At 34.2% G+C, this 13,152-nt stretch overlaps 2 protein-coding genes across 2 annotated transcripts; both read right to left on the reverse strand.

Moving 5' to 3' along the window:
• Positions 1-2,852: 2,852 nt before the first annotated feature.
• On the reverse strand, positions 2,853-4,815 carry LOC9323850 (myb family transcription factor APL). Its single transcript, XM_021036077.1, has 6 exons — positions 4,511-4,815; positions 4,347-4,423; positions 4,146-4,212; positions 3,955-4,021; positions 3,821-3,863; positions 2,853-3,726 (listed from the first exon to the last, which is right to left on the reverse strand). The coding sequence occupies exons 1-6, from the start codon at positions 4,683-4,685 to the stop codon at positions 3,079-3,081; spliced, it is 1,077 nt and encodes a 358-aa protein (XP_020891736.1). The 5' UTR covers positions 4,686-4,815; the 3' UTR covers positions 2,853-3,078.
• A 3,126-nt stretch (positions 4,816-7,941) lies between these two features.
• Positions 7,942-13,110, reverse strand: LOC9325308 (succinate-semialdehyde dehydrogenase, mitochondrial). The gene is made up of 20 exons (XM_021035673.1): positions 12,885-13,110; positions 12,559-12,672; positions 12,363-12,462; positions 12,203-12,251; positions 11,881-11,968; positions 11,671-11,781; positions 11,250-11,312; positions 11,018-11,128; positions 10,597-10,662; positions 10,408-10,485; positions 10,236-10,313; positions 9,905-9,971; positions 9,741-9,826; positions 9,493-9,525; positions 9,355-9,387; positions 9,088-9,188; positions 8,875-8,960; positions 8,671-8,777; positions 8,521-8,598; positions 7,942-8,253 (listed from the first exon to the last, which is right to left on the reverse strand). Exons 1-20 carry the CDS (start codon positions 12,978-12,980, stop codon positions 8,215-8,217), a joined length of 1,584 nt encoding a protein of 527 aa, XP_020891332.1. The 5' UTR covers positions 12,981-13,110; the 3' UTR covers positions 7,942-8,214.
• Positions 13,111-13,152: the final 42 nt, after the last annotated feature.

Below are 13,152 nucleotides of genomic sequence, written 5' to 3' on the forward strand. Positions count from 1 at the left end.
TCGGGAATGTACTTTGTTAAGAGAGCATTCTACATCAACACATACCAAAAATAAAGTATCATTTTGAAAAATATAGAATATCAAAAAGAAGTATATTATCTTCTTCTTCTTCTTTTGTTTTTTGTTGAAAAACAGAAGAAGTAAGGGAGTAGAAAATGGAATCCAAGGTCGAGATCGTAATGAGGTGCCTACAGAGGATTTGTATGGAAGAATGTGCATAGACCATCCAAGACCGTTACCTTTATTACTTTATTTATTTATTATAAGTACTTTAATTTGCTTAACAACCATAATAATTACCATATGATATGTGTACAAACAATAACTTTACTATTAGGCTATTTAAAAAAATTGATATTCAAGTAAAGCTACGATCACATGCACGTTTATGCATGTGAATTCGAAAAAAAAAAGTAACAGAATGAGATGTTCAGATGGATAAAAATTAAAGCACTGAATAGTTATAATAATTAACTTGTGGTTGGTGTGATTTTATTGTGAATTTGTGACTGAATATTCACAAAACATGCATCATCGTCATTTCAGATCCACTTTGTATATAATGCATATTCACAATGACATTGATTATTGAACCATAAGTATGGCCCTTGGGCATGTAATTCTCTTGTTTAATTTCTCCTACTATTTAAATTGAAAACCCTTTTTCAAAAGAAGTATGATATTTCCAGTGTATCCCAAAATAGTAATTATTTTTAATTATATCTTGTATAGTATGATTTTCAATAATAATAAATGAATCAAACGAAATTTACTATGGATTGTTTTTTTTTTATTGACAGAAGTTGGTATATATATGAATATGAATCCACTTACTGGAAATTACGAATGGATCATGTGACCACAACTATAGAAGGCATAATATATATGTTTCTATTAATATAATATACATAAAATCTTACAAAACATATATATATGGATAGAGTAAAATTAAATTTTGGGATGAAGGGAATTAGATGGTTTCTTACTTCAAATCTAATTAACTAAATGGAAAAAAACAGAGGAACCTAATTAGAGGGAATTAGTGGGGGCGTACGTAAAAGGAGAAGAGAAGCTTCCTCGAGAAGTGCGTACATGGGAGTGCGTTAATATCTCTATGCTTCTCCTTCTTCTTCTTCAATTCTCTTTTTGCCTTTTGTTTTCCTCAGCTTTTAGAGTGAGTGAGAGAGACTGAGAGAGCTTTCTCTTTTACTTGCCAACTTGCAGTGATGACCAGATCTTTATATTTTCTCTCTCTGAGACCAACAAAGTTGATCATTAAAAGTATATATAAACATATACATATATGAGCCGTAATTTCTAGTTGTGACTATATATATGGAGTAAACACAATTCAGTCGTTAACAAAGCAATATATTTTTAGTTTTTTTTGGTTTATTAACAAAGCAAAACAATTCTGGTTATTACAAACTTTTTTTTGGGGGTAAATTAAGGGTTCTTGGCTACAGAAATGTAAGAGGCTGTTTAATTATATAAACTCAATGACAAGTACTTTATTGAAGTCAAAGATTTATAATTAAGCTCCTGCGAATTCAATTAAGAATGATCAGTGTATTAATTTCTGTTGCATAAATATATGTCATAATTAGTGGTCATATGAAGCAGAAAAGAAAAAAAAGAATAAAGAACAAAGATATATACGGAAGGAAAGATAGATACTCAGTGTCGGTTAATTTCTCTTATGACAAGTTCTTTTATTTCTTTTGAAAAGGATCTTGTAGCTATCAATCTCTACATACACATAGATACACATTTACTTACATATGCGTGTATTTATAGTTTTGATGCAGCTATAGATGCATACATATATACGTACAAATTAAATCAAGTGACTATATATACACTTGAATCAAAGTTTACAGCTTTTCTTGCTGTTTGCATGTGGTTTTCCCAAAACCCTAAAAACCTTTTGCTTTGATGGGGATCATCATCATTATCACTTGCGCTGTCCTTTCTTTTTCGTATTTACTTATGAATTTTTACCATAAACTTTAATTTTGATTTGAAAATTTAGTTTCCCGATGCAGATGTCCCATTTTAGCGTAATCATATATAAGGCATCAAGTACAAACTAACTTGAGATAGAAATAACTAACTCATGAAAAAGCAAAGGGCCCTTCAAAAGCTTTAAAATATCGTACATGCCTTGAAACATGAGCAATCTAGCTCTTACTCATGAATGTTTATTATTTTGTCCTATATACAGTTACGTTCATGCATGGGATATATATCCTGGTTAATTAAGGCACAGGCACCTTATATGTAATATACATATATATATACTGATTTATCATATACTATGTACTAGATATACTTTAGTTCATTCACATTTGATATGCCTCTAATTGACAAACTATCAAATATGAAAATCGTACAAGTATGTACATATGAAATAAAATTGCGGATGTATTATATGAAAAAACATATTCCCTCCGTTTTATAATATAAGTCGTTTTAGCTTTAAACACGCAGATTAAGAAGATCTACTTTTAAAAAGTTTAACCAATCATAAAAGAGACTGCATAATATAAATAATTATAAAATATTAAAGTAATATATAAAGTGCATAGAAACTTGAAAACGACTTATATTATGAAACAAAAATTTTTCTCCAAAACGACTTATATTATGAAACGGAGGGAGTAATTTATTTGAAAATTGCCAAAAAAAAAAAAAGCTAACAAACATATACAGAATATCAAAATAGTTAACCATATATAAAAGGTAACTACAAATTTTATGTGGATGATAAAAGCTTAGAATCATATTCGGCCATTCTATACTGACTAATAATGTAAAGATCAATCATCAAACAATTCACTAGACGAAATAAGTAACGAATAAGTACTAAATATATAGATCCTAAATATTATAAGAACAGCAATAATATAGTTTCCGTACAGATTAAAACACGAGCAAAACTAATCCGATAACATAACAAAGTTTATATTTTGTTTTGTTTTGTCTCATCTCTAAACCCTACGTCAAACTCACAATGACAAAACATATATATCTCGTTCTTACGTTACCATGCATCACTCATAAAAATTAATTATTGGATCACCCAAATGGCGAGTTTCTTCCTTGTATTAATCCACCATTAGGGTTCATCATAGGACTCAATGGTGATCTCCGAGGCGATGGCCTTTCCAGTAGTTTCCCACCATTATTCCCTTCATCACCTGATAGACCTGATTTCCTTTCGTAGATCTCCGACAAAGAATCCAAATCCGTGGAGGCATGTGTGGCCATCTGTATCTGAATTCGATGCTCATCATCGATCGATTGGTTTGCGGCAAGATCGTGATCTTGATCTGACCACATCAATAGTCCTTTCCTTACATCGTTACCAAAATTAGGGTTAGGTCGCTTCTTCCCCAAGTAAATGTTGGTGTCTGCAGCATTGTTGGACGTGAAATGGTTCTCTATGTTTTGATGATGGAAGTTGTGATGGTCGAGGACTTGGTCGGTTGTGTTTCCATAGATGTTTAGGTCTTGAAACGGCGGGAAACTAAGAGGATGAGGAGGTGGGCCCACCGCTGCTGAAAGACTCGAACTTCCCAAATTACCCTTGTATCCTCCTCCGACGGCGGCTGCTGCGGTGGCGGCTGCCATGTTCTCACCGGCTAGGGTTTGGCAAGCTCTCTCCAATATAGATTGCATGTACTTTCCTTGTGCTTCAATCCTCAGTTGCAGATGTCTCTGCACCTACAAAAATAAAATGCAAACATTTATTATATTTATGGGATACAAATTGATTTTGTACAAATTATCATATAATATCTATAGGTTAATTAATTACCTCTAGCTGTTCGTGCAACCTTCTCTGCACTTCCATTTGCATCCTGATCAAATCAACCTGGTGTGAGTTGCTGCTAATATATACATATATACATATTGAAAATGAAAGTTGAGAAAATTTGATGAAAATATTACTCATTCATGTTGCGACTCATCATGCCAGAAGAAGAAGCTACGTTGCGCTGAATATCCATGGCAGAAGCTACACGTACGGTAAAAAGAAAAAATTAGAAGAAGACGGATCAAAGAACATATATATACATATCTATATTATGGGTAACTTTATATAAAAACCCTAATTTGATAGAGAAAGGAAGAGTGGTCACCTCTTGAACCTTCCTTTGTGGAGTGATCTCCGTACTCCTTGTGCGGCTGCTTTCCAAGCCTGAATTTCTGCACCCATAGATCCAAATAAGTTGTTAGATTATTATATTATATTATTAAGTGAGAAAGAAAAGAAAAGATAAAGAGAAGAGAAAAATAAAGGCAAGTAAGAAAAAAACCCTAATCTATATATGTGTACATACCTGAAGATGGCTCTTTAGGTGGTAAAGAGTAAGACCCTTCACACCCATAACTCTCATAATCGTCTTTGGGGTCGCTTCTGCAAATAGAAAGTATCAAAAACTTTGAAAAACGCATTTATTTGGTTAAATGGATAGAATATTTATTTGTGTATGTGTGTGCTTACTGTCGGGGCCGCCGAGCTGAGCGACGGCGTCCACAAAACGCTCGTGGAGTTCGACGGTCCAACGCAAACGCGGTTTAGGGTCGGTGGTGAGGACGAGGCCTGAATCGCCTTGAACGCACATAGCTCTGTTCTCATATGAACCATTCATACTTGAAGGTTTCTTAGCATGGAACATTCTCCCTCTCTCTCTCTATCTCTCTCTCACTCTCTCTCTCTCTCTCTCTGAAAGAGGGAATTCAAGAAACGAATGTGATGCAAAAATGTGAGAGAATACGATGCGTTTTTGAAGAGATCAGATGACGGCTTTTTTCTCTCTCTCTTTCGCTCTCTTTCTCTCTCTCGTCTTCTTTTATTTTTTTTGTTTGTGAATAATTTATGATTAATAATTGGTTTAGTTTAATTATCGTTAGTAAGGAAGGGAACTAAAGTTTCAGACTAGTACACAGACGTTCCTTTGTGAAAAGATACTGTCGTCTTTTTCAATTGTTTTTTTTATCCTCTTAGCTTGAATACCTTTGAATTACTTTCAATATATAAAATCTGTGTAAAAGCCACTATACGTATACATGAAGTAATTCATGTCTGTCTCAGATTATTAAATTACTGCTCAAACTTAAACTATAGTACATTAGATATTAAATTGATATTTTTGGGAGAAATCGAATTTAACATCGGAGATCTTACACATGTAAACAACGCATATAAAAAATCGTTATGGACGTATGTAATATATGCATGATTTGTTGCAAAAGTTTATTTATTTTCCGATAGAAACAATAAAATGATTTTAAATATCCAAGTTAAATTATAATTCACCTGAATTTATAAAGATATTGGACATCTATACTATTTTTGTATCTTTGGTTGTCTTTTTCTTCACTAGCTTATAATTTAGAAGTAATTTTTAAATCCAGTTTTTATATATCATACGGAAGTTATATACTATTTTTCTTTTCCTTGATTTGGATGTAAATAGTAATGAAAGATTTGTAAATATTTTCTCTATAGGAAAATATAAACTCTTAAAGTGAATATATTAAAGTTCTATGTATTCTATTAATTCAATTTAGACCGCACGAGGATAGTCGTATACTAGACTTATAGTATGTCTACATCGTCATACATATATATGTATATATATCGTAATTGGAATTTGGACACATGCATACATACAAATATCTAAACAAAACAAATTCCACAAGGGGTTTTATCATTTATGGTAGGGTAAACCTTTTTGTCTAATTATGAGGTGAATATACAATTCTAAGCAATGATGAGTTCCGTTATAAATTAATAGACCGTATATCTTTGGAACAAGTTTATTATAGCTTATGCAATCCAAAACCGTTAGGTAATAGGTACGGTGGAATATTTTTTTCCACGACAGAAACGTTTTTTATTCACCGATTGATACAAAATGTAGTTTACATCCGCCATTAACTAGCAAAACAAAAAAAAAAGGCTAACAAACGAGATAACTAGATTTATTGCACGGACACTACAAACCGAAAATCAGCTTCTGTTATCATTGATCTTATTCTCATATTAACCAATTATATATGTTAAATACTTTATGTATAAAATGAGTGACGTCTAGGACGAAACTAATATTATATACTGTGATTTCGGATATTGGGAATTACAAGCTTTGATCCAAAATCTCTTGATATTAAAAAAAAAAACAAAATATATAATACAGATACGCAACTATTAAGATTACCTCTAAATTCAATTGCATGTAAAATGGTCAACCTAATATATACGAGTGGGAGAGGTCCCATGGCATATTTACATAGAACAAGAATAAGTCAATGAATATGGCTGAGGTTGATATGCACACACACGAAAAAAGAGAGAATATTATCTAGGATAAAATTTGAAATGAATCAGAAAATATATTATATATATATAATAGGTTTTATATTAAGTATGATGTATGAAGGGAAAGGATGGAAATGTTCAATGTAGCCCAATATCAGCCAATGAATATGGAATAAAACTAAAAAATACCATAAGAATATGGAACAAAAATTCAAGTTATACATATTATATACACGGACTATTGATTTGTGTGGAGAATTATGCATCAATGTGTAAAGATAGTGTACGTTGGGGACCTCTTCTTCTACTTATTAAAGCTCTTTTATTCTTTATTTTATTTTTACCATACGTTTTTCTTCTTTTCTCCATGAATTTTTTTTATATATAAATTGGTTAAAGCTTGCTGGGGCTATAACCCTTTTTTGGCTTTTGTAGGACTGACGATTGTGCAGCTAAACATGGTAATACATTTTTCAGATATTAATTACTTGGAATAAATAAAAAACAGTGTTTTTCTTTGGCAGAAATGTTAAATCTTGGCTGTGAAACGAATTATTTGTACAATAAATTAATCGGCTTATCGCACACAATTCTGACTAGGATAAAATAAGGAAATGGTGATAACTTTTTAATTTAAATAATAAATCAAAGTTCAAATTGCATGAGAATTGGAATCAATTCTTCTCCTCTTTGATGAATAAAGATAGATTCTTATTGCGCCAACAATATTAAAAAATGAAAATAGAACTCCCGCGATAGATGCCAACCGTATAAATTTGGACAGCCACATTTACATAGTTTACCAGACTTTTTTTTTAACCCTTTTTGAGTTTAGATACACACATATTATTCCTAATAATTATCACGATATATTTATTTATTTTGGTCGCAATCATCATCACTATTATTTACAAAATTGATTCATAGTGATATGAGGTATATATATTAGCATCGGCAAATCATCCGCCCTAAGATCATTTTAATTTCTCTTGATTAATGTTTTTGAATGCTGATTTTAAGCGAAATTTTATTTTGCTTTAAATGAAAAGAAAGCAAAGTTTGTGTTTTTATTTAAACCAAGTAAAGCTAATGTTTAACTTTTAGCTAATTGTTGTTGAAGCAAACTAAGAGCTTAAAAAGAAAGAAATGAATTAGTGACAATAAAGTAAGTCGGCTTATAAAAAAATAGAGGCCACAGTTGCTTGAACTTCAAGCATCTTTTTCTGATGGTGCTTTGGAATTTCTTCTTCGAAATGAATATATTCCTTCTAACCTTCTTATCTTCTCCCCACTTAAAAAAACCGATAAAGAAAAATAAAATCCCAAGTTTGGCACAGAGCCATGTAATCTAACGCTATTTTGAAACATAACTGATCGATTTTTTTGTTGAATGATTTATATTTTTATAAATAGCATTAACTTCGATATATTGATTGACTGTTATCAGTTATAAGCCTCCTAAATTAACATTGTCACATGAGACATATAAGTGTTATAAATATGACAAGGAAAAAAGAAAAATAAACCCGCTGTCAAAAAAAAAAACCCCAATCGACTTATCAGAATTGCTAATAATTGAAGCAAAGAACAACACCGCTTTTTGTTTTTTTTAATAGTACTATATCCAAAGCAAAAATTGTCCGAATATTACACAAAAATTCACGTAAAACAAAGATAAATAAAATGGAAACCCCAGAATATGATCTAAAAACCATGCTGAAACATTAGTCGTAGACCAAAATCTTTATTTCTTAACAAGTATCCTCCAGATCCTTATTATGTTCCACAGTAAGAAAGAATACCCAAGGGCTGAGCTTTTATTAGAAGGATATGAGTGGAGGAAAAGGAACTTACAATTTCCAAAGCTTTTTAAACAAACCAAATCAGTGTCTATTCATATCTCCCAAGCATACGTATTTGATCTGCATCAAAGCCAAGGGCCAAGACTCAATAAACTAAAAGGAATTTGCAAAACTTTATGCCTATAAACAATTCAAAGACAGATTCTCATCGATAGTCTCTGTGCTATAGTTGGAGTTTGGGAGCAATTGCATCACATGAAAATGTTAAATCAACCACCTATAAGGCTATATAACCTTGCAGACTTTTTCATATGAGATTTCTAATATTATATAAGACCGATCAACTGAAGCGTAAAACATAAGAGAGAAATGAGTGTTGTGAGTTACCTCGAGGTATTCGTCCATACCATACTTGGATCCTTCCCTTCCAAGACCAGACTGCTTCACTCCCCCGAATGGAGCCACCTGCAATCGAAACATGTAAGCAAATGTATGGCTATAATTAGGAGAACGTGGTTCTTTCATTTCTGGTCTTACCTCTGTTGATATGAGTCCTTCGTTCACCCCTACAAGTCCGTATTCAAGTGCTTCAAAGACACGCCAAGATCTTTGGACACTGTTTGTGAATATATAAGCAGCAAGTCCTGCACACACACACACAAAACACGTTTCCACTTATTATGACAGTCTAAGACTCGACAAATATAACAAAAAGGTTACTAAGATTAAATGAGGACAAACCTGCAATTGTGTCGTTAGCGAGTCTGATAGCGTCCTCCTCGGTTTTGAACCGAATAAGGGGAGCTACGGGTCCAAAAATCTCCTCCCTAGAAAAAGCATATTAGTTTTTCTGATCACAAAAATGCAAGGAACACTAGATGTTTCTATAGTTCGTTCTTTAGAGACACACAAAGATATAACACTGCAATTATGTGTATTTCTTTCAGTACTTACTTAGACATGAGCATGTCATTCGAAACATCACGGATAACAGTAGGCTCATAGAAAGTGCTCCCTAGACTGTGCCTTTTGCCACCAAGAATAATTTTTGCTCCCTTTAACAAGAAGACAACGATAAATAAGATATTACTTGAACAGAGTCCTTGAGTTAGTATTGGAAATACAAGAATTGTTTCTTGCTGAAACGCACACAAATAAAAAATATGAACTGCCTTGCTTAGAAATCAAGGATAGCAAGGATGCATAAGGGAAAATTCGAACCTTGGAAACAGCATCTTGTATGAATGACTCTACCTGAAATGATCAAGCATGAAGAACAAGAGTAATAACATTACTGCCATCAAACATTATTGTAGTGCATGAAAAAAAGACAGAATCTGGAAAGTATGATTAATGTACCTTTTGCACTGCTGCATCATTTATAAGTGGACCCTGTAAGAATGTTGAAGCGACAAATAAATTTACAGCAAAATAGCAGAGAGCACAAGAGACTACTTGACAGAACATAGAAACAAGGTACCAATAGTATGATCTGGTTATCAAGATTTGATAGCAAATAGCTTTAGTTCTCATAATTCTTTTAACCCCGTCAATCATCAAGGGTATAACATTACAAAGCAGAAGCATAAGATCGAAAAAGAACATACCTGGGTTGTCCCCTCCTTAAAGCCATCTCCTACTTCTAATTTTTGAACCGCTTCAGAAAAAGCCTCAGCAAATTTATCATAAATACCTGCGGAAAAATATAAAATATATTAAGTTAACACTGAATCAAGATCCTGAGGGGTGTGCCGAGCAGACCAATTCTTACCATCTTGCACAAGTACTCTGTTCGCACAAACACAAGTCTGACCACTATTCCTAAATTTGGCTGCAAGCTGCAATGACAGATCAAATGAGTAAATATAATGTTTTAAGAGTATTGACGATCCCATGGTGAACCACTAAGAAAATTGAGCCCGAAACTAAGAGCTGGGATAGGTGGATCGTGGACGTAAGTAACCAGATATGCAGTAAAACTATATACACATCTCGTATGGAAAAGAAACGGGATACTGTCAGTTTCGAGTAATTTCAGGTGGATCAACATTTTTGCATCTTTTGAATTAAGAAATGCCCTAAAACTCATGACTATCACTTACCGTTCCTTTTACTGCTACATCCAGGTCAGCATCATCAAATACAATGGAGGGTGCGTTGCCACCAAGTTCTAGAGAAACCTACACCAAGAAAAAAGAAGAGGTACCAGGGGTATTCGATCTAGATTCTAGAGAATATTTTTTTAAATAGCATGATATTGTTGCTTAAGCATACCTTCTTGACGGTAGGTGCAGCAGCTGCCATTAACTTCTTCCCAACTGCTGTTGATCCTGTGAACGTGATTTTTCTTACCTGAGTAGCACGAGAAACAAAAGCACTCAATAAATAAGGATACTTATCAAGAATCACTACTAATGGCAGAGATACAAATAAAAGAATGTACACAAAGATGATTAGAGAAACCTGTCGACTCGAAAGCAAAGCATCCCCAATTTCAGGAGCATTTCCCATGACCACATTAAGTGCACCCTATTGAAAATTACATGCAAATGAATCATGAAGTGTTATAAATACAAGAAAAAACAAACAGCAAAACCCTAAAGAGATAGACCGCCCAGAAAGTCCATTAGCACATAAGAAACATCGTTAAAAACTAGCCTTCAAATCACATAGTCCTACATCAATGGGTCCATACATAAGATTAGTAGCCACATTGACGACAATACAAACGCTTGGAGATGGGCCGATCAAATCAGATCACATGTTTAAACGGAGTTTGAACTTTACAAATTATTAGGTTATCTCCCTGACATGGGAGAATCAACTTTGATGAGACCAGACACGCTGCTGGGTTGTATAGTTCAAGTCAAGAATAATAAATTACCGGAGGGACTCCAGCTTGAAGTGCCAGCTCAGCCGCAGCAAGTGCTGTTAGGGGCGTAAGTTCAGATGGTTTAACAACCACCGTGCATCCAGAAGCAAGAGCAGGGCCGACCTACAAAAGCATCAACCATCTACATCAAATTTAATGAAAAAAGTTCAACATAATCTACTGGGATAGTATCCTAGACGGCTATTTACAGAAAGAGAAGGTAAGGCCTAAGGGGAAGTAAGACCTTCCGAGTAATCATGGCTAAGGGGAAGTTCCAAGGGGCGATTGCACCAACAACACCAACAGGCTGCATAGAAAATAAAGAGAGTCAAGCAATCGAGGTGTAAAAGTAAACACTTGCTATTATAAATACAGCCACATGACATGGAAAAAAAATACACGAGGAATCTCCACATATAAAATGGAATTCGCAAAGCAAGGTTAAGGTTCTCCAGGTTCGTATAGCATTGCTACAAGACTTAGAAAATTGCAAAAACGTTTCTTGAGAAGTTGGTGGGAATGCAGAGCAAAGTCACAAGTTTCCAAGCCCAGATAGCCTGGCAATTATTTAACTATGCACCTACAAGTTAAGCTTAGGGTGCAAAATTATGTCACTCAAAAATAAAAGCTGTATGTATAAGATTTAGAAGGATGAATGGGCAAACCTGTTTTAGAACCAACAATCGGCGATCAGACAAATTAGGAGGAATAATATCACCATATACACGTTTTGCCTCCTCTGCATAGTACTCAATAAAACTTGCCCCATAGGCCACCTGTAAACTAAATTACAGAATCATATATTGCATTTAAGAAACGATAGACAAGCCTAAACAGCACATTCAATGTTCTCAAATATAAATAGAATCATTAACCTCTCCTATGGCTTCCTTTAGTGGTTTTCCTTGCTCCAAAGTTATAAGTTGTCCAAGTTCTTCCTTGTGTGCAATCAGGAGGTCGTACCTGTGTTTGGAGAAACGAAGTGGATCGGAACCTTAGCTCTGCCCATATCTTTAAAAAGGGAGCAGTCAGTTGTTTCCAAAGCCTTGAAACTATATTTTAATTTCATGAGCATTTGACATCCATGGAAAACATTCCCCCATTGTGATCGTAGACTGAACTTATAATCCTAACACATCCCCATCCAACACTACAAAAGTAAAAGAGTACGCATTGCTACGGGATAAAAGTTTGTACCATCTCCGTAAAATTTTGCTCCTCTCTCCAGCAGTCAATCTGCTCCAAGCTGCATGCCATAACATTGAGCAGAGAGAGACAGAACAGTTAGAGGTAATACTAAGAAGCTAGAAAAGAAAGAAGCTCAAGTAATTAAGAAGAGAAGAGTTGGGTCAGATACATGTAAATGCTTCATAAGAAGAAGCAATAGCATCATTAGTCTCTTTTGTTCCCATACATGCAACATCAGCTATAATTTCACCGGTTGCTGGATTGTTAACCTGTCAAGAAGAAGGTCAGATGTCAACAGAAAGCATTACAAAATATAAAGATTCATTCAAATCAAGAGAGAGTAAGATGCAGAGATGTAATATGACCTTGATAGTCTTATTGTCATAGGAGTCGATCCACTTGCCTCCGATCAGACCTTGTGTTCGTAATAGACCAGAGCTCCTGAGCTTTTCAGAAACGCTTTGTGCGTCCATACTCATCTGATAATCAATTCAATTGACGCGTATCATCATCATCATCATCATCATCATCATAAAGTATTCACATTTTCAAACCAAATTTAATTTATAAAACCAAAAAATAAAAAAGTATTCACATTTTGTGTTTTAGAAACACATCCAGACAAAACCCAATTCATTTTTCCTAATATATTCCCCCACCAGAAGATCAAGAAAGGATTGAGAAGATTTACCTGGCGACACTGAGAAGAGACGAGGAGAGAGGTATGTGACGAGACGAGCTTTCGACAACCGCCGATGGCTACACGCGCTGCTGCTCCGATTACCATCACCACTTGCGAAACTTCAATCGAACAAAGACGACGAGGACTAGAGAGATCAGAGAAGCTAAGCAACGAAATTATGTGTTGTGAAGCTAAAATATCTTCAGCGAGTGATAATAATAATAAAAAATTGGAAGGTCAGATCGGTCGGTATTCGAGTGGGGGGGGGGGGGTTAAT

This window comes from Arabidopsis lyrata (assembly GCF_000004255.2).
Source record: "Arabidopsis lyrata subsp. lyrata unplaced genomic scaffold ARALYscaffold_2, whole genome shotgun sequence".
Taxonomy (NCBI): Eukaryota; Viridiplantae; Streptophyta; class Magnoliopsida; order Brassicales; family Brassicaceae; genus Arabidopsis; species Arabidopsis lyrata.